This window comes from Muscardinus avellanarius (genome assembly GCF_963383645.1).
Source record: "Muscardinus avellanarius genome assembly, chromosome: 9".
Taxonomy (NCBI): domain Eukaryota; kingdom Metazoa; phylum Chordata; class Mammalia; order Rodentia; family Gliridae; genus Muscardinus; species Muscardinus avellanarius.
The window spans coordinates 4,951,705-4,973,359 of record NC_137795.1 but is presented as its reverse complement, the minus strand read 5'-3'; the positions used below and the strand labels follow the sequence as shown (position 1 = coordinate 4,973,359).

General features: G+C 57.7%; 1 protein-coding gene across 1 annotated transcript; it reads left to right on the top strand.

Moving 5' to 3' along the window:
• Positions 1–6,632: 6,632 nt before the first annotated feature.
• AQP1 (aquaporin 1 (Colton blood group)) lies at positions 6,633–17,031 on the top strand (the record flags this gene model as incomplete). Its single annotated transcript, XM_080701403.1, has 4 exons — positions 6,633–7,016; positions 15,599–15,763; positions 16,017–16,097; positions 16,852–17,031. The coding sequence occupies 4 exons, from the start codon at positions 6,633–6,635 to the stop codon at positions 17,029–17,031; spliced, it is 810 nt and encodes a 269-aa protein (XP_080557529.1).
• Positions 17,032–21,655: the final 4,624 nt, after the last annotated feature.

Below are 21,655 nucleotides of genomic sequence, written 5' to 3'. Positions count from 1 at the left end.
CTCAGCTCAGGTAAGGGGCTGAGAGGAGCCAGAGGCCTGGATCATGAGCTGCGCAGGTGGTGGGGCAGAAGCCACAGGGACCCGGGCTAAGGGGAGCACAGCCCACGGCACAGGTGGCGGCGGGGTCCTGAGACAGCAGGGCTAGTGACCATGACCTGGATCTTACTCCATGTGTGTACAGGCGTGTGCATGTGTGTCAATGGACACAAGTGATGTCCATGCACATGCACAGGTTGTGAAATTCACACGTATGCACACATGTGTGCACACATGTTCATACATGTGCACATGCATGTGAAATATGTATCCTCGGTGTTGTGAGCACAGCCCATGTGTACAGGGGAAGAGGAGGAGACAAGGAGGCCTCTATCGTGGCCCATGAGGCCAGCGTCATGGATGGACTGAAGGACTGAAGACCCATGCCAAAGGAGGAGAGGGTTGGGGGACACCAGCTCCCCCAGGAGCTTGTAGGAGGGTCAGGCCATGAACAGCTGGAGTGTGCCCATGGCGCCACTGCCCTGTGCGCCCTGGCTACTGGCAGTGGCAGTGGTTGGGGCTACATTATCATTTTTGTGGGCTCCGGGTTCATTGGCCTTCAGGGGCCTCTTCCTCCATAAATATATTAAAATTAAATTTTATGACCACACTGGCTATTACAATTCTGGTGGTGAGGTCTGCTGCGCGGGAAGGCAAGGCTGCCCTGGCAGGTGTCTGCTCTGGCCGCTGGAACTTGCTGGGCTTTGCACTCTGGGAATGCTGAAGAGCTGGAGAGGCTTTGGCCCTTGGGAGCCCCGGCTTGTTCCCACAATATGACCCAGAGGAGCCCTCAGAAGGCAGGACTGGGCTCAGCGTGAGTAGCAGCGTCCAGGGACCGCGGTGGCCCTCAGGAGGAGACGGTGCCAGGGAGAGGTAGTGAGAGTGGCAGGGCAGGAGGAGCCAATGAGAGGGTGGATCCAAAGTCTGAGTGGGGGGCATGAGGCCTGTGGACGAGTTGGAGCAGATGAGGGACACGTTGCCAGAGAACCTGGGGTCTTTGCCCTCTGCACTGGCTGTGAACACCTGGACTCAGCCTGTGGGAAAAGCTGGGCATTAAGGTTGGACATGAAAACCTCAAAAGGCGTGCAGACAGCCAGGAGCCCCGAGGCTGGATGCCCACGACCCTGCTCAGGCCCCAGGTTCTGGGGAGCAAAGGCAAGCTGCCCCATGGGTACCTCTCTGCTGCCCAGGCTCTTGGTTCCTGGTCAGAGAGAGCACTTTTCTGACCCTTGCTGTCTTCTGAGGAGGAGGCAGCCTCTGGTCAACCAAAGAAGGGGTGAGAAGGAGGAGGAGGCTGAGTATGGTGGGCAGACCTGGCCAGGGACAAGCGCACTGGACTCTCCGGCCCTGGCTCCACCCTGACCCACCTGAGCCTCAGTTTCCCCATGCACAAGGTGAGGTCATGAGAGCCAGTGCTCTGGGCTTCCTTACCCCCATCTTGTTGCTTTCTACTGTGAAGAGGCAGAGGAGGGAGGTGTGTGAGGAAGCCCAGGGCAGGAGGGAGGAAGGGCAGCCACAGGGGCCTGGGCCCAGGGGAGAGGAACCGCTGTGAGGAAGTGTTCCCAAACCACTAACACACATGACGCTTCCTTCCCGAGCCCCGCGGAGCGGAGTGGAGGCTGCTCCAGAGAGCGTGCCCGGCCTGCCCTCCCCCAGGGTGTGGCCTGGCAGCCCAGCCCAAGCGCCACCAGCTGCTTTTCTACAAGCCAGGGATGCCCGCCCTCCCGGCCGGCAGGGATTCCCACTTGCAGAGCAGAGCCGGGGAAAATCTGACCTCACTCCTTCGCGGAGGACCTCCTCCAGCCCCGGCAGGGTGGGGTGGACGTGGGGGCCGCCCTGTCTCCTCGGGTGCCCTCACTGGAGCTCAGCCTCTCTCTACTTTGATGCCTGGACACAGTACAGCAAGCCCTGAAAGCCCCAGCCAGCCCGGCGGCTGCTCTTTCCCCTCTGGTCCCTGTGGTTCATCCTCTGTGGCATCGAGGAAGAGCTATTGCCGGAGAGGTGCTTCTAAAACATCAGAACATCCTTGCCCCTGCGCCAGGGACAATGAGGCTGGCGTGTTGCTCAGGCGTAGGGGTGAAGGCGGGGATGAGGACAGGGACAGGAGACTGAATGGGAGTCAGTAGGCTAGAAAATTATTACATTGTTCCGCCTCTGATGAATCACTGGTGGCTCGCTAAATCCGTTTTTGATTTAAGAGACATCATGTGATGGCTAAATGTTCAGGAGTTATCTGTCGGACGGGGAGGAATTCACATGGCTGGAGAGCTGGGTGCCCAGCCTTTTTTAGAATAGGATAGTCAGGGGCACAGGCTTCCCGGATCGTCCCCCACCACACTGGCTCCCTGCTCGGCTCTGCTGGGGTGAACTGGGCAGGGAAGGAGAGGCCCGGGCTGACCCGCGGGGCAATGTGGGACAGCCCAGGCTGGGCCGAGAGCCTGGCCCAAACTGAGGGTCCACTGTAGGGAGAGGACAGCGGGGCTCGAGCAGGTATAAAGAGTGCAGACACCAACACTCAGGCACGGTGGGCTGGGGATGGGCCCCTGGGCCCCATGTGGAGCAGGGAGGGATGGGCTCAGTAAAGAGCCCAGGACTGAGTAGATGCCTGGAGTTGTGCCCTGGGGCATCCTGGCTCGTTTCAGGTCTGTGTGCTCTGGGCCTGAGCCGCTGATCTCCTCCAGTCTTGGAGGGGTTGTCCTGAGATGACTCCATACTGATACCAAGTCTGCTGTGGCCGTGGCCTCCAGAGGGGACAGGCCTTGCAGGCCCGAGACCCAGGGCACCAGATCAAAGCCCAGAGAGGGACAGGAGCAGGTGCCCTGTCTAGGTGGTTACCAGAAAGGACTCAGAGGGAGGTGGGGCAGGAGCTGACTTGACCACGCCCTCTCCAGGCCCCCAGGGACTCTGTCCTGTCCTCCTGTCCCCATCACTGCTCTTTGCCACCAGTGAAGAAAGCCCAAACAAGCCAGATGTGGTGGGGCACGCTTGCAATCCCAGTACTTGGGAGGCTGAGACAGGAGGATCGCAGGTTCGTGGCCAGCCTCAGCTACTTAGTGAGGCCCTCTGCAAATGAGTGAGACCCTTTTTCAAAATAAAAGATAAAAAGTAGGTTTGGGGGTATAGCTCAGAGGTAGAATGCCCCTGGGCTCTATCCTCAGTACCACAGTAAATACCTAAATAAATAAATAAAAAACAAATAAAAGAAAAAGAAAGCCAAAATGATTCTAGAAACTCCATCTAAGGCTGCTGGTGAGCCGAGGGTGACCGGATGATCACACTGTCTGTTGTCTGTGTCCTCCTGTCCCCAAATCCAATTTCCTGGTGGTTTCCTTGAGTGTGAGCAAAAAATCCCTGCTGGGCCAGAGGGAGGGTCTGTCATCCCTTGGCCCCTCTGCCCTGCGCTGGACAGAGGCTTTGGTCTAATGACAACCACGGCCACGTGACCTGCCGTCTGCCTAGCCAACATGGGGCTCATCCGCCTGCCACTGGACAGACCCTGTTTATCCCGCCAATGCTTTGGAGATGGGGCATGGGCATCCTGGGAATGGCCAGCTTTGACCAGAGCGCTATCTTGGGGGCATGTAAGGAACGAGGCACATCTGGAAAAACGCTTGCTGGGATCGCTGTTGGCAGCAGGGCGCGAGTCTCAAGTCCCGCCCAGGTCTCAGGAGCTGAGGCGGGGGGACCCCTTATTTGGTCTGGCCCAGGCCTGTGGGCTCTGGAGGCCAGGCCGTGCCCCTGGGAGCCGGAGTGACCAGGGCTGGCTAGGCCCGTGGAGGTGTCTCTGGCCTGCCTCCCCACTTTTCCATGTGCTCGCCCTTACCCAGCACTGCCCGTCCCACCACCTCCCACCCACCTGATCCCGCAGGGAGGTTGGAGCCCTGACTCTGTCCCACCCTTCCTTGAGCCTGCAAGGCCAGGCCCGATCTCCGGGGCCAGCAAAACAGGGGCTGGTAACCATATTATCCTGAGGTTGGCTGATATGATACAATTTGCCTGGGAAAAAGTACTTTGCCTGACCTGTTATCCCTGGCTCTCCTACCTCCTGCTTGCTTCTGGGTTCTCATACTCTGCTGGTACACACACACACACACACACACACACACACACACACACACACACACACACACACCACAGCCACAGGCGATCAGTCAGCCGGTGTCCCCACAGAGCCTGCAGCTTCCATGCCAGAATGGAAGCTACCAGACAAGGAGCAGGTCTGTGTGGCTTGTAGCCGTCTCTCCAGCGCCCAGAAGTTTGGCATGTTCCACGTGCTAAGTGCTAAGCAAATTTCTGTTGGAGGCACTTGTGAGTCCCGGGGACCTGCATCCGCACTCACAGAAGCACACCATGTACTCGCAGTGGCGTGGATCTGGACAGTGCCCCAGGGGCTTGTACAGGGCCGTGAAGCTTGTACTCCTGATTCTGCCCTGCTGTGTGGCCGCGCCAGCTCTGGGTGTGGGGCCAGCTGTCCTGGGTCATCTCAGCAGAGTCCCATACCTACCAGCATGGGACCTTAGCTCTGCACCAAGCAGAGGAGGGCAGGGGTCACTGTGGGCCTAGGCAGGGGGCCAGGAAGCTGAGGGGAGGACAGTATGTTTGTTCCTTAGCGAATGAAGTGGGGAGGAGATGGCCCAGAAGCCAGTGGCCTGTGAGGAAATGGTCCTATTCCAGAAGAACCTGGCCGAAGGCAGAACAGGGCCGGCCTCTGAACCTTGGTGTGAGGGAAGCCCAGCCCCTCAGAGAGGTCTGGTCAGAGGTCCCTGGAACTGACCACAGAACACACGGTGGGGGCTGGGCCACCGATTCGGGGACCTGGGCGCAGGGGATCCTCACAGGACACTGAACGCTGAGCCTGGGCAGCGCAGAGGAAAGGATGTGGAGGAGGTTCCGGGAAGTGGCCCAGTGGGCTGGCTCCCTCTCTGAGAGTTAATAAGCCACTGATTACCTCCGGCTGCCCGTGCTGCCCATGCTGCGCGGGTAGACAGGGCCCGTCTTACAGGCACTTAGGTGCATGCAGGTGAATGCAGCCCCCAGCCGGCCGCCCTCCCACAAACACGCCAGGTGTCTGGTGGCTCATCCTGAGCTCCAGGGCTGCAGCTGAGCGGGTGCCACTCTGCAGGACAGGAGGCCTGTGCCCTGAGAGAAGTCATTTCCCTCTCTGGCTTCAGATTCCCACCTGGAAATAAGGAGAAGCCGGCACTCCTGGTAGGAAGGTGGTGGGGAAGGACGGCAGAGGCGGGAGGAGAGGGTCCCCATCAGCCCATGGTTCCTGATGCCCAAAGGTGGACTCTTCTGCACGGCTGGCTCGTCTCCAACCGCTCACAAGTGGCAGGCAAGTGGGCTGGGCCCGGGCTCCTGACTGCTCTCCTGGCCTCTGCGTGCACTCTCCTGGGGCTGGACTGCCCCGGGAACAGGCAGGACTCTGGGGTCTGTAGCGCAGCCCTTCCCCTCCCCCTGCCTTCCTCTCCGGCTCTGTCCCCATTCTGCTTCTTGGCTCTGGGTCTAGTGCTGCCCAGGGTGCTCCTGTCTGTCTCCCTGTCTCTGCCTGGGAAAACACACACTCTCTCCTTTCCGCTTTTGCTTGGATTCTTTTCCTTACGCTCTTTCAACCTTTCTGTCTGTCTCTCTTCCTCCCCTCAGCCTGCATCTCCGTCTCTACCCCCCCTCCCCAACCCCGGCATTGGACTACCATCCCTTCTATTACCCAATTGACCTGCCAGCTAAATTGCCTAAAGGAGGAAAGCCCCAAGCTGTCCCCCCTCAAATCACTGGTTTGATTGTTCCAAGTTTGAGGGTTCCCAGAGCAGGGGCTACTGGACACCCTTGCCTGTCCTGTCTCAGGCTGACCACAGCATGCAGGGCAGCCCTAGGCCAGCTCTCTGCAGCTTCACATAGCTCTGTGCCCCATCAACGGAGGCCTGGCTGGTGGCAGGGGGTATCTATAAAGTAGCATGCAGTGGCTGGGCCTGGGCTGGGGTGCAGGAGGCCCAGACCGACTCCCTGGATCTCCCTGGATCCCCGGTACTGCAGACTTCAAACTAGTAACATCGCTTCCTGGTGGGACGACGGGGATTCCAGGCAGGAGGGATCCTAGTGCCCTCCTCTATGGAGGACAGTGGACACCCACCGAGTCCAGCCTGCCCACCCTGCCCTCTTCAGAGCCCCTGTCTCTGCCCTCAGGCACCCCCTAAGCTCTGTACACTGGGCGGGGACACCTGGATTTCTCTGGCCCCCTGAGTGGGGCCAGCTTGGAGGAATTTTTCAAAGCCTATTAGAGCAACGGCTGCCTCCCGCCTGCCTCCTCCTCGAGCTGGGCAGGGCCGAGGGCGGAGGGAGCCAGGGAGGGAGGGAGGGGGAGAGGAGGAAGGAGAAAAGTTGGCAGGAGGACAGCAGAGCCCTGTCTGCATCCATCGCAGAGAGGAGGCCCGTGCGGTGTGGGGCGGGCCAGGAGCAAGGAGAGGCCTTCCTCCCTTTGTGCTCCCCCCACCCCCCTGGCCCTATAAATAGGCCCAGCCCGGGCAGTGGCTCAGCCCGCAGAGGGAGTTGAGCACCAGGCAGCGCGCGATCGATCGCGAGCCGAGCCCCCTGCCAGCATGGCCAGCGAGTTCAAGAAGAAGATCTTCTGGAGGGCCGTGGTGGCCGAGTTCCTGGCCATGATTCTCTTCGTCTTTATCAGCATCGGTTCTGCCCTGGGCTTCAACTACCCGGTGGGGGGGAACCAGACGCTGGTCCAGGACAACGTGAAGGTGTCGCTGGCCTTTGGGCTGAGCATTGCTACTCTGGCCCAGAGCGTCGGCCACATTAGTGGTGCCCACCTGAACCCCGCCGTCACGCTGGGGCTGCTGCTCAGCTGCCAGATCAGCATCCTCCGGGCGGTCCTCTACATCATCGCCCAGTGCGTGGGGGCCATCGTCGCCACCGCCATCCTCTCGGGCATCACCTCCTCCCTGCCCTTGAACTCGCTGGGCCGCAATGACGTGAGTGGGGTGCCCCAGGCCTGGGGGTTGTCTAGAACAATGCAGAGGGCGCTGGTCCCATCCTCTACCCATTGTGCAGATGGGAGCACTGAGGATCAGAGGACGAGAAGTTGCTGGAGGTCACTGAGAAAAGCTGGGGCTAGAACTCAGCTATGTTATGCTCCGGCCCAGGGCCCGTTTTCTGCCAGGCGCTGTGGGAATCAGGGAGCCAGAGAGAAATGGTTGTGCCAAAGCCCCTGTGGGGAATCTATTGTGGGGAATGAGCTGTGGAGGCAATGAGCTTGGGGCCAGCTCTCTGTCCCTCCACTGTAGTTTCTGGGCCCTCCTTAGCCCTGCCCAGGCAGCCAGCAACCCTGCAGCCCTGCACCCGGGGCAAATTATATGCCATTCCCAGCCGTGCCGCGCCAGATGCCAGGCACGGCCTCAGCCACTTGTGCAGGTGTGTGAGCCAGACTCCCTCAGGGAGCTGCCTGGGTCTCCAGGAAGCCCCCCAGATCCATGCAGGGCCCCAAATAAACTTCCCCAAGGAACTGGGGAAAGGACTCCCCTCTATTCTTCTGCCCCTGGGAATCAGGCAAAGATAATGAGATGAAAACACTTTGTGCGCTGTTTAAAGGTACTTTTCCTGGGTGACAGTGTGTGTGTGTGTGTGTGCGTGTGTGTGTGTGTGTGCGTGTGTGTGTGTGTGTGTGGCAGGTGGCAGTAAGGGCTGATCCCACAGTCCCTGGGTGCCGAGGGGTGTGGCATAAGTGTTGTGTGTGTGAAGGTGCGGGTGTGCATGTGTTTGTTAGCATGGGTCTTCAAGCTCATGTGAGCTGTGTGCACACATGTTGGTGCTGCTTTGAGAGTGCGTGGAGGGGGAGCATGTGTGCAACTGAATGCACCCACGGCCCCTGGTTTGAATGACGAGCAGATGTTGGCAACTGGATGGCCGCTGCTGGGAATGGCTCCCAGCTACTTAGCGCAGTCAAGTGGCCGCTGGTGGTGGCAGCTGCTGTCACAGAGCTGGGCTGCTGCAGGTCCTCAGCCAAGTGCAAACACTGAGTGCATTGGGCCAGGGCAGGGGCAGTTTGGCCTGAGGGTTTTTGTTGGCTGGGAGGTCTCAGAGGCCAGTGGGGCGGGGTGAGAGTGGGACCGAGGACAGAGGGGAGAAACTAGATCTAGAAAAATGGGGCTGCGGGGCCCTGGCAGGACAGCCGGGATGATAGCAAGGGCTCCTTAGAGATGGCAGCAGGTGATTCTAGTCCTCTGGGTTCCCAGTCAAAGTTCAGGTCCTGCTGGTGGGCACTGAGGTGGCATTCAGGTTAAAGTCTGGTGCAGAGGCAGCTGGTGGCCGCACCACAGGGGATTAGCACTTCTGTGTCACAGTGACACCTCACCAGCCCTCTTTTGAGCCAACCTCTGCTCAGCCCAGATTGAAGATTAGCTTTGCAGCTGGAGTTTAGACTTTAGCCGGGGAAGATGTGGCTACGGCAGGTGGCAGGAGGAGAGCTGGGATGGGGCAGGCTCTGCGGGGCTCAGCTGCCCAGGGGAAGCGGAGCTCGGTGACCTCAGGAGAATCTGGGGGGAGGGGGGGTCAAGTTCAAACTGGGGTATGGCTGGGTAGGATGGAGCATGGGGGAAGGCTCCCAGGTGTTTTGGACCCATCTAGTCCCACTCAGGAGCCAGACAAGTCTTATGTAATGGCCACTGAAGGCTTTGCTATCTCTAGTGTGGGCATCCAAGGCAGAAGCAGGAGGGTGGGGCCCCTCTGTGCCATCTGGATCTGGCTACGCCCTACTCTTGCTCCCCGTCCCATCTCTGGCCTCCATTTGCTCTGTTGTGTCACCCCAACATCTGGGCCAGGCAGTTGCAGGTGGGGTAGAGGAAGGAGCAGCCTTTTGCGGGGCATCTTGGGCTGGGAGGCAGGTGCTCTGGGTTCAGGTCCTGTCCGCTGCTCACTGGGTTTCCTTGGAACTGAGGTCTTGAGGCTGACACCTCTTGGCTCCGCTTATAGTACCACAGCTCATCACCCATCCCAGGAGGGGTTGGCTGAGAGGAGCCCCCAGGGCAGTGCGCAGTATAAGGGAACTGAGTGTCCTGTTGGGGCTGCCCCATTCGGACAATGGATGCTTGGGGTTTAGGAGCACAAGTCTAGGTGTAGAAACAGAAAAGGAATGCCCACAAAGGGGTTCCCTCAGACACTGGCTTTAGAGTCTGGAGGGGCTTGGGGGTGGTCTTGGTGTCCCCAAAGGGACAGCAGTCAATACAGCAGGTGACACACTCTTTCCTCTATGCTGGGGGTCGGGAGGGCTCCTGCAACCCCTCTATTCTCCAGCCCCACCCTTGCCCAAACCTGGGTGGGGTGCGTGGTTGACATGGAGATTTCCAAAGAAAATAGGGGAAAAAGTAGCAGGAAGTGGTTGGGGTGAGTCAGGGGGTGTTCCCCGGGGACATGGTGGGGGCAACTTTCTCTGGACTGAGTCAGGGCTCTGTATACACCCTCGAGAGACTGTGGGCCTCTGTCCAGCTTATAGGGTCCTGCCTTGTCCCAAGAGCTGAACCCCATTTTGGCCAAGGGTGAGAAGCTCTGAGGCCGGGGTGTTATCCTGGCATGCACCTGCCTGGCTCAGTCACTAACACTAAATAGGCCTAGGTGGCCGGAGCTCCCATCAGAGCAGACGGGTGTGGCTGCCTCTGGGTGTGGAGGATGCTGGGCCTCTGGAGTCCTGGCAGGCACTGGCTGTTTTCAGTCTTCTCTCTGGTCAGCTCCCTGTAGACATGGCTGGGTGCTAGAGCAGGGCTGTGTCAGCACGAGCTCTCAGGCCTGGCCAAGATAAGCCCTGAGCACAGCTGCCTGCGATAGGGGCAACAGGCAGGTGTGATAAAGAGGCTTCAGGGAGGACTTGTGAACCAGAGCGTGGAAGAGAGGAGGTACCACATGAGTCTGAATGTGGGGACCCCAGAGCAGGAAGGGGCTTCTGGGCAGCCAAGAGTGGACACTGGGCCAGGGGCCATTGGGTGTGGCTAGATGGGGGTGCCTGGCCAGAGGCTGGGGCTCTCGAAGTTGGTAGGAGTCCAGGATTCAGGCCAGTGTCTGACTTCATCTGGAGGGGGCTGCATCCCCAGAGCCTGTGAGTTCAGCCATCCTGGGGGCTCAGGCAGGGGTCACCCCTACTCTCTTTGGGGTCTTCTCTCAGCCCTGCTGATTCAGGGCCCAAGTGCTTGGGAAACACTTGCATATGCTTTCTCAGGAGCCTGGCCTTCGTCCTAAATGTCCCCCCTTGCCTCAGTTTCTCCAGCCATAGAGCGAGAGGTCCCTTCATGCTTCCGGTTCCCTGAGGGTGCAAGACCTTGCCCACCCCCTCCAGGGATCAAGGGTGGGCTAGGGGAAGCCAAGCCAGGGGTTCTGATGGCCCTTCCCAGCTTGACCTGCCCAGGCCAGGGCCGGGGGCTGGGGTGGTGCCTTCGCTGGGACATGTAATTACTGTTTCCAGCTAGGAGCAGAAGAGGGGGAGGGCACAAGGAGGCAGGAGCTTTGCGGTGGAGCTTTCCTCACTGTGGAAAATTCTGAGGCTGTCTCCTGTTTGAGCCCTCCGAGTGGCCCAGCCAGTGCCAGTGTTGCCCACCCTGATGCGCAGCCCCAAGCAGGGCTCACCCTTGCCCGAAGGCCAGTGCTCGGAGAGGGCACAGCTGTAGGGGTGCCAGCCCCTCTCACCCCTGGCCTTCCCCTCTTGGCCCAGGCAGTGTTCCAGCAGTGTGGGGTGGGGCCCTCCGCTCCTCGCACGCACGCCAGTTCCACAGCCCTCCCCAATCTGAGGACCCAAGAGGCCCCACCCAGTGGGTGTCCTCCAGCATCAGCCCACCAGACCTCATCAGGCCAGGCACGCATCCCCTTGGGCGCCAGCTAGGCAGCTTCCCTGGCTGCAAAGGAGCCTTGGTTTTCCCGACAGAGGCTTCTTGGGGGCCCTGGGCTCTACCCTTTAAAGCAAAAGGGAGCCTGGGGTCTCCTGAACAGCTGGGATTGGAGCCTCATCCCTGCAGAAGGGGGCAGGAGAATGTCCCTGAGGCCCTGTGTGTCACCAGGGTCCCCTCAGTCAGGGCTTCTCCCTGGGAATCAGGGGGTTCCTTGCCTATGGGGGTGCTGTACAGGGACACAAGAAGGGGGCTGTATTCACACATCCAAGGAGCCACTCACTGGTGGGTGAGCACACCCCAAGGCTGACATCTACAACTCAAATATGGCCGAAAGGCTGGAAAGGGTCCTCCTCCCCCACCAGCAGGGTGGGGAATTGTCTTTCAATCAGGAAGCAGCTGCCTCTAAGGTAATAGGCTCCCTGTCCGTGGGGGTATACAAGTTGAACTCCCCAACAGGGAGGCTACTCTGGGGTACCTGGCTGTTCAGGGGTGCAGTAGGGTGGACAGGAAGTTCTGTGGCACAGGCTTTGGGGAGATCAAAGATGGCCTCAGGGGGATTCTGTGCTCAGGTGTCTGGATCCTGGCCTGGGGGTGCCAGACCATGTCAGGCATGGGTGTGGGTGAGGGGGTCCTAGAGACTGTCTGAGGCTAGAATCTGAGCTGAAGCCTCCATTTTACTTGTTTGCATAGTGGGTCACGTCGGGGTAGGAGTGTGCCCCTAGCCTTCCGCCCCGCAGCTCTTCGCTGTTTCCGCTGCACACACACGCGCATGCGTGCAGCACACACAAAGGGGACACTTGTGAAGACCGGCTGGTCGCGCTCAGGCCTTGGGCCCTAGGAGGGTGGGGCAGGCTTCAGTGGAGACTCTTCCTTTCCCTGCCTGGAGTAAGGAAAAGAAGGAGGGAGGGAAGGAGGAAGCTTTGTGTATTGTTTGTCAGGAAGACGAAATGGCTTCTGGGAGCAGATTAAAGAGCCCTCTGAGATCTGCTGCTACTCATCACTCAAGGGTCTCTTTCCTCTCCCGCCCCCTCCCCTCTCCCACTAGTAGTGGAATAAATGTGGGTGTGTAACAGGCAGGCTCACAGTAACACACTCAGAAACGTCCTCAGACACGCCAATGCAAACCTTGTGCCACAAGAGACCCCGGACTCCAGAGCGCGCCCGCGTGAGCAGGTGATTCTCAGATTCATCAGGCACATGTGCCAGGGCCTGGGCTGTTGGTCAAAATGTTCTGCATGGGCTTAGAGTGTCTCTTCTCTAATTTGGGGGTGCAGGGTTTTCCTCTCTTTCTTAAATCAAGCCCGTTAATTTCACGGATAAGTTCCTCCCTGTTTGTGTTATTAGTGTTTATTTTTGACTGCTTCATTCTATCCATGTCTATGGGAGGGTTGTTAAAATCTTTCACTCTGGAAGGAGAGAACCCATCCCATTTCTTATTACTCCAACATCTTTACATTATTAATTTTTAGGCTGTGTTGTTTTTGTACACGGGTTGAGGATTTTTGTATTTCTTTGATAGATTTGTCTTTAATTATCGTGCAATAAGCCTCTTAAGGTCTAATAAAAAAAAAAAGAGTCACCCTGGACAATGGTTACCCATAGATACGGCAGACACCAACTTGCAGAGCCTAACAGAAAGTCTTGGATACCCCCGTGTGCACCCATGAGCACTCGCGGGAAGGTGGCCCGATTGCCTTATGAGGCTCCCCTTCCTAGCGCTGAGTCCCAGCAGCAGGCCTCCGTGTCTCCTCTTTTCTATTCCTCGAGAGCAGACACTCAGAGCCTCAGCCAGGCCTGGCTCTGGAGCCTGCTGCTCTCTGAGGGTGGGGTACCAGGATGCCCAGGCCAGGTTGGGGGCCCTGGGCTTGGAAACTGCCCCGCTGGCCTGCCTGCGGGTGGCAGGGAGGGTTCCGATCCCATTTCACACAGAGGTCAGTTCTGGGTTGCCCTGGAACCTGGGCCATGCTGGCAGTCACAGAGCCACTGCTGGCCCGCTGCCCCGTCCAGGTCGGGAACAGCCAGCTCTTTCGGTAGCCAGCGTGTTACGATGGCCTGTGAGCGTGGGCGGCACAGACTCTGGGGCAGGGATCCTGGCTCTGCTGCCTTCTCCCTGGGCCTCAACCTCCCCTCTCTCATCTTGCTGACCCTTTGCTCTGGCCTCTGTAGGGCCCCAGAGTCTAATGATTGGCCTACCAGCTCCCAGCTAGAAAGCAAATGCACAGGTCCTGGATCCAGAGAGTTCCCTGGCCTTTGGAGAGGGGAAGAGTTCTAGAAAATTAGGATTTTCTGTTTCTTCTGTTACCGTACAGTGAGCTCGGAAGGCAGCGTGGGGACAGAAGTTAATTCAGCCCAGGACACTGAGCGGATTCCTGGAGCTGGTGGGTCTGGACAGGTCTGCAGCAGTAAGTGGTCGTGGTTCTGGTGCTCTGAGGAAGAGCTTGTATCTTTCTGACGCTTCCTTAGAAATGTGCGGATTATTCTATTCATACGTGCATTCACAAAACTGATTACTATGTTCTTAACTTTAATCAGTGTAACTTAAGACTCGAAACTAGGCGAAACTATGCCGGAATGTGCAAGCCTATTTATTTACTTTTTTCAGTAGCGAATGATCCCATCTGGAACTGAGGGTCCGAGAGACCTATTTAAGTAAAAATGTGATGGGTTGTACAATCACACAAGGTTTGAATTTTATACCTGCTCTGTCCTGGACATGGAGTTTCAGCAGACCTTGAACGGCCCCTTCCAGTTCTGAATTAGTAAGTTTTCCCAGATCTCAGTAACTCAAGCACATTAGGTGGTAGAAGAGAGGGCCTCCGTAGATGTTGAAGAATCAGAAGAGGCTCCCTGGGGGCGACACTGGTGGAGGTGGGTATCAGAAGAGGAAGGTGTCCAGCCCTGTGGGTCCTGTTAGTAAGGGAGTGGATACATTTTGGAGCTCCCAGGTTAGAGCTCTGGGCTTCAAACCTCCACCTGCTCAGCTCACTTTGCATAGAAATGGTGCCTTTGGGTAGGGGCTGGGACTTGCTGGGCTACATCTGTGAGAGGGGTGGGGGAGTCTCGGCAGGCCCCACTTACAGCAACAGCTCCATGAATCAGCCAGGGAGGGAAGGAAGGGGAGGCTGGTTTCAGGATTCCCGCCAGCTAGCAATTAAGCCGACCAGGAGAGCAAAAGAGAACAGGAGAGGAGCCGAGCTTCACACAGGGGCCTGGTCTCCCAAGTGTGAGCCTGGATGTGCAGCCTGGTCCTGCAGTCTCCCCGCCACTGAGCCAACCCAGCTCCAAGAAGACCTCTGCCAGGGGCTGCAGCTACATCACTTCACACCCCGAGCAGGTGGCGTCTTTCCCCCTGCCTGTCCCTGAGTGCTGCAAAAGACCAGAACGAGCGCCACCACGACCACTCTGATCCCTCCTGCCCCTGCGGTCTTTCTAAATGCCCAGAGACAACCCCCATTGCCTTCAAGCCTCCTGTGCTCTAGAGGGACCTTTAAATCCATTTTGCAGTTGGAGAAACTGAGGGTCAGCTCTTGCTCATGGTGCCAGTAAGCAGAAGAATCCAGAGTGCTGGCCTCCACTGCTCGACCTTGGGGGTAGAAAGAGAATGGGCATTGCCCAGGGAGGGGGCACAGCTCTGGGGTCAGCCTGGAAAGGGCCAGGGCTGGGGCTGCAGGCAGGGGAGGGGATGTGAGTCATTCCCTGAGAGCCAGGGCTGCAACAAAGGCGGGAAGAGAATTGTTCTAGGATGGCCTCAGGGAGGGGATGGAGTGGAGGGGCTCTTGAGTGGAGGTGTGCCTGCACCTGGGACATTGCAGAATATCCATGGCTTTACAGACACCCCGTGCCCTCAGGAGGGCTCTGATGTGTGTGGACGCAGCGTCTCTGCCTGGGAGCAGGCAGCCCCGGGGGCGCATCCCGGTACCTTAGTGAGTACATCTTTGCCAACACGGTCCAGCTCCTCTGTGTGGGAGCCGCTGGCACCAGGACCCGGCCGCACAGAGTGGGTTGCAGGGGTTCCCTGGGGAGGGGTCTTCCTGGTGTGGCTGCAGGGGGTGCGAGGGCTGCGGTGACCTCATGGTGGCTCTCCTTCCCTTCTTTTTCCATGAGTCATACTTCTAAAAGTGGCCCAGGAGCAGTGCAGCCAGACGGTAGTGGGGGGAGGGGTGCTATGTGGCCAGAAAGAGGGCGGCAGGGCCAGGGTGTGGAGGGGCAGAGGAGAGGAGCCTGGGAGGTCAAGGCCAAAGCAATGGCAGAAAGACAGCGTGGGGGGGGCAGGGGCTGAGGTGTGGATGAGGGAGATGGGCACAGAGGGGTGGGGAGCTGGGGAAGCCCCTGAAAAAGAGTCTCCCAGCAGGGCAATTTTTAATACAGCAGGATATGGTGTAGAAAGTTCTGGACTTTGGAGAGATAAAGCGACTCACATAGCTGCCTCCTTCTTGAGCCTGTTTCTCTTCTCCTACGGGTGTCCCTGATGCTAACCCTCTCATGACTGGGCTCACCCCTTGTCTAGGCCCTGGGTGCCCCAGGGTACCTGCCTCTCCCTGGGCATCTGGGCGGAGTGAGGCAGGGTTGCAGGTACGAGGGGCGACCTGGAGCTTCATGGGCCGCGTGGCCCCCTCTGGCAAATGGGTTGGGACACCGTGGTCGCCTGCTCAGCTCTCTAGTCTCACCTCCCCTCTCCCCTGCAGCTGGCTCCTGGTGTGAACTCAGGCCAGGGCCTGGGCATTGAGATCATCGGCACCCTGCAGCTGGTGCTGTGCGTGCTGGCCACCACCGACCGCAGGCGCCGTGACCTCGGCGGCTCGGGCCCCCTCGCCATCGGCCTCTCTGTGGCCCTGGGACACCTGCTGGCGGTGAGTGGGGTTTCCCAGGGTGGGGGGGTGCAGTGGGGAGGGCCAGGCAGGGGCTGGTGGGACTCCAGGGTAAAGGATGGCGGCCCATTGGAGGCCACCCAGGAGAGGGGAGCACAGGGACCCCTGACGGTCTTTCTGGGTCAGTGGCTCTCTCCTTTCAGGTCTGACCATCCTCTCTTTTTCTGTTGCTCTGCTTGGTCTCTGTCTTTGCTACTTTCTCTTCTCGCTCTTTCTTCCCCACCTCCCCGCACAGATTGACTACACCGGCTGTGGCATTAACCCTGCCCGCTCCTTTGGCTCTGCGGTGCTCACCCACAACTTCAAAAACCACTGGGTAAGTCCCTGCGGGTCCCCGTGGAGGCCAGAAGCTGGGGCCATGTGGCCGGGCCAACCCCATCCCTGTGGCATCCTTTCCCATCACAGAGGCTCTTGGAGACTGCCAGGGCAAATACAATCTGGGAAACTCAGGCTTGAGATGTGGAAGTGGGCAGAGTGCATGGCCAGGAGACTTATACCCAGCCTCTGCCCTCCCAGCTCAGTCCCCGCCCCTCTGTCCAGCACCAAAGTCATCCCAGCAGGAGGGCGAGGAGCCTGGCTTCGATTCCCAACTCCATGTGTCTTGAAAGGGCTGCTCACCCAGCTGGGAAGTGGGTATATGGCAGTTCCTCCCTCCTTTGGTCCCCAGGAGCAGGAAAGACCTTGCTATCTGTTAGTCGAGCTCAGCACAGAGGAAGCGCTCTGTGGGTTTTAGCTGTAATTATTGTTGGTGTGCATGTGCCGGGCCAACATTTTATTAGACTGCACAGTCTAGGGTCCTTCCAAGGCCGAGGGCGGAGCAGTGGCCACTCTCAGGAAGGGGCTGGTGCTGATGGGCTTGAACAGCCCCCATAGAGACAAGAGGACGTCCATACCCTGCACCCTGGCCTGGGCCCGCTCTCTGGGCCCAGGAATCCATCTCTAGTCCAGGCCCAGAACCTGGCCTATGGGTTGGGGGTCAGGGTAACTCAGGAAAGCTCCTGGAGTTGGGGTGTTTGGACAGAGCCTCCAGCCCCATCCCGATGCCCTCTGAGCACTTGTTCTGTTCCTAGATTTTCTGGGTGGGCCCGTTCATCGGGGGAGCCCTGGCAGTGCTGATCTACGACTTCATCCTGGCCCCACGCAGCAGCGACCTCATGGACCGCATGAAGGTGTGGACCAGCGGCCAGGTGGAGGAGTACGACCTGGATGCCGATGACATCAACTCCAGGGTGGAGATGAAGCCCAAGTAGAGAGGACCCAGCCCGGGCATCCACTCGGGGTGGGGCAGGGGCGGGCAGGGGGAGGGAGGGCTGAAATCCATATTGTAGATGCTCTGACAAGCTGGCTGAAGTCACTCCCCAGAGATCTGCCAGACCTGCACGGTCAGGCTTCATTTGGGGGCATTTCTACTATTTCTTTCTTTCTCTGTTTCCTGGCTTCAGAGCTTCCTGGGGACTGAGATGTACTGATTCACCCACTCCCTTAACATCACAGAGGAGGTGAAGGAGTGGGACTCGCCTGTAGTTGTCCCCTCAGAGTACGATGGGATGTACCAGAAAGTCCCCCCTCATCCCGAAGTTGCTTACCCAGTCACCTGCCACGGTGCCTGAGATTGTGCCATCCCCAAGTGCCTTGGGCATATGGCCCTGCACCTTCCCCTACCATGCACCTGCTACCCAAGGGCGCTCGAGGGGAGGAGACTCCCAGAGGTGCAGTGGAAGGGGCAAGTTGCAGACAAGCTGGTCCCTTCAGTTTGGCTCTCTCCCAGGGCCCTCCCCCTGGACTTGCTGCATGGCGTGGGCATTGGCCTATCTCAGGACCTCAGTATCCCCATCTGTAAAGTAGCAGCACCCAGCACAGCCATATGGATTCTGTAAGTGTAGAACACCATGGGTTCTAGAAGATGTGGTCTGGACCAAGGCTGCTTCATCTGCTCTTTCCCAGGTGCACAGCTGTACACACACACCTGTGGCTCTGTGCAAATGAGCTTTGATGTGGAGATGGACAGAGGGACCAGGGGCTCGGAAGTGCCTGTTCTGTACAGAGGGGCTTCCCCAAACAGGGCCTGCAGCTGCAGAGAGAAGATTATAGGAGGCGAGAGGAGGGCACTGTGTCCCTCACTGGGTTTTATGGTCTGTCCACCTGTCATGGTATTGACTTGACCATTATTTTTACTTCTACACTTCCTTTTGCCAGTGTAGACCCAGGACACCATTAGGTGGGCATGCGTTCATTAAAGAACACTTGGGTTATCCAAGGCCGCAGACCTGAGGACAGATGTGGATCAGTCCATGGAGGCGGATGCCCTTGCTGGGCCCTTAGCAAGGGTTCGAGCCTCCAGCTGATCCCAAGCAGGCCAGATGGTTCACTTTGTTGTTTGAGGGCAGCTGAGTGATCCCTAGATAGTCATTGGCCTGAAGGAGAGAGCGCAGCTTTGGCCTAGGAAGCGGCTCCTGCTGCAGCCCAAGGCCCACGCAGGCCCAGAGTCAGCCTGGCAGCCGACTTTTCTTCCCAGGCATCTCCGTGAGTCCATGCAGTCCCACCAGAGCCAGAGCGGCCCTACTGCAGTTTCCTTTGCTGTGATGACAACAGAAGCTGAGAGGCACAATTCCGCGGGTGGTTAGAAGCAGTGTGACAACCAGGAGGCCCTTAGCAGTCATCAGCACATCACATCTGCACACTCTCTTCTCCATTCCCTAGCAGGAACTTCTAGCCCAAGGAACACTGAGGCCCAAGGTCTCATAGCTAGATAATGATTTGGTCGTCCTAGCAACCAAGGCCATGTCTGGCAACCCCTGGATCGCGGGACAGACCCCTCTCATCCTTACCTTCTCAGTTTGTGCCTGGGCACTGGCCATGGGCCAGGAGGGGAGAGGGTTAAGATGGAGAGGGGAGGGCAGACCCCCTCCCCATCTGGTTTTGGCTGTTGTGTACTGGGACCTGCACCTGCCTGCTCAGCATATATGTCTCTTTGGAAATGGAATTTTATTATATGTTAAGAAAATAAAGGAAAATGACTTGTAAGGTCCTCCAAGCTCCCTGTGTTTTTTTCTTCTCTTGGCACTGTGTCTCCACAAGGGTTCTCTGGGTCTGCAAGGAGACTAGTCCCACTTCTAGGAACTCAATCTTGGGGAGGGGTTGTTTCAGTCACCAAATACCTGATGATGACAACTTAGAGGAAAGATTTATTTGCTCACAGTTCTGGAGATTTCAGAGGTTTCAGCCCATCTCAGGCCAGGTCACGTCTGCAGAGCTCAGGGCTTGGTGGCAGGAAGGGAGAGAGAGAGAAGGAGAGGGAGAGGGAGAGGGGGGGAGGGAGGGAGGGAGAAAGGGAGGGAGAGGGAGAGGGAGAGGGAGAGGGAGGGAGAGAAGAGAGAATGAGTTCTGGGCTGGAGGAGATCATAAGTAGAGAAAGAAAGGGGAGGAGGGATTAGATATTTCCCCAGGCCACACCCCCAAGGACTCCTTCTCAGCAACCAAGCGTTACCTCCAACATGGCTTCCCTGTTTGTGATGTGGGGTCTGGAGGACATCCTAAATCCAATCCATAGCAGGAGTACAGCCTACTCTGCTACCCTCAGGACCCCTGGTCTCAGGAGATGAACACAGCTATACCATGGAACCCCCTTGAAGGGACACAAGATCCTGCCTCTAACAGGAAGACTTGGGGAGATGACTTGGGCACTCTGGGGGCAGCTGAGGTGGGCAGAGGCTCTGACAAGTTTAAATGGGGCGATGGGAGCCACTTTGGATTCCAGAAAGTGGAAGCAATGGAGAGAGCAAGACTGAAGTCTCTTCTACCCTCCGTAGAGCGGAGCCCAGGGCTGACAGTCCAGTCAGGCCTCTCCCTCCTCCCTCATCACTCTGACACCCACTTGCATCTGTTCTGTGTTCTAGAGCCATGGTCTCTGCCACAGGGAGCTTGGGATCCCAGAGGACAGCCTGGCTCATCAGAGCCAAAGGACACCAGTGCTCTTTGGCACTGAGGCCTGACACAGGTTCCTGACACTCTCCATTGCACACACACTTACGCTTCTTCTCTCCAACAGAGACAAGTCTACAGAGAAACTGAGTACTGGTTATAGGGCCAGGCTGTGGGCAGGCTTGTGCTCTCCTCTGAGGCTCAGAGTCTGTAAGGCTCTGAGAACCATCAACCACATGGAAATCTTTCCAGGCCACATGGACAGGAATCACCATGGATTTGGGATGAACAGGGAAGGGGTATGTGGGAAAGTCCTGGTACCCCATAGGGCTCCCGAGAGAGCCAAGATGGCCCCTGCCATCCTGAGAGACCCATGATGGCCCCTGCCTCCCTCTGTGGAGGGCTTAGCTGATGGAGCTGTACGGAGGGTTAGGACAGGCAGAGGGCCAGGATCACCTTGGGGAGGGCTGTCAGTGTGTTGGAACAGACTTCCTTGTTCTGGTAGGCCCTGACCCACTGGGCTGTCTCAATGTGCAAACTGTCCCAGCTTCTTCCAGGTTGAGGATGGGCTGGTATGAATGAGTTACAGAAATAGTGTAGAGATTAGCGCACTGCAACCCAGCCTCATCCACGAGGCATGCTAAGACTATCTCTTCCGGCCCTTCTTGGCTTGTGTCCTCATGTTGCCCCGTCTTCCCTGGCATAAAGCCCTCTCAGCTCCCACTCTGGGCCCAGCAACCCCCACCTCAACGCCTGCTCATTCATTCTATCCCAGTCCCATTCCTCCTCCACTGTTTTTATAAAAGTCATGCCTACTCTAGGGTTCGGGTCCAGAGACAGGGCCTTCTGGAGTACCTAGTAGGTGTGACGAGCCTTCCTGTGACATTATATACCTTTCCTCTAATCTTCTAACAATTTTGGAAGGTGGAGACATCCCCATTTACAGAGGATGCTGAGGCCCCCAAAGGTGAAATGATTCGTCTGAGGCTGTGCAAAATTAAGATTTGCACTTGAGCTTTTCCATGACTTCTATAGGACACACCTCTGGATCTTTCTCTTATCTGATGCTAGCCTGTTTTGTGTTGTGATGTGCCCAGCTAAGTGTAGCTCTGGGCCAGCTGAGAAGCCAGCCCGAACTGCAGTTTCGGCCATTGGTGCATAGTGGTGAGGGGCAGGAAGAAGGCAAGAGAAGGGCTGGCTGAGAAGCCTCCTGCCTAAGGAGAAGCCCATTTCTTCCAGGGCTGGCTGGACATGTGTTGGTGTGAGACACATCGGTACCACCAAGGGTAGGCTGCTTCCCTGGTCCTGCTCTTGCCCATGACTATCTCTCTTCCTAGGAGCAAAATAACCGATAGATTTGCTCACCCAACGAAATATATGAGAAGAGGAGGGCAAAGCTGCACTGTGAGGGATAATAATGCACTAAGACCGGCCTCAGCTACCCATCGGTCCTGGGCACAATAGCGGGGGACCACACTGAACCAGACTCCTCTCGCAGTCTATGAGATGAGTGCTGTAGACCCCCATCTCCCTGGGCCCGTCCGCTCCGCTCATGTTCTATCTGGCCCAGCCCAGAGAAGAGGCTTTGGGAGAATCACTGGAATGGGGTGGGGCTCCTCAGTTAACTAGAGTCCTTGACTGTTTTGTCCATCAGGTTTTAATCGAGAGCAAATTTCCTGAAAGGTTCCAGCACTCAACCTTGGTTCCCCAGTTTCCTAAGCATTCTGGCGTCTGATCATCTGAGGTGCTTTGGTGGGGGCACCTTTGGCCCCCTTTTGACCAAGTCCCTGCTGAAATAGACCCCAGGGCATTTCCTCCAGCAAACTCCTCCATGGTTCTGGCTTTCCCCGAGACTCACATGTGGGGATGGCTCAGCCAGCCTGGAAGAGCGTGCCCTCTGTGCCTGGCCTACAAGGAAGCAGGATGTAATCTAACAGCCACAGGATCCTGGAA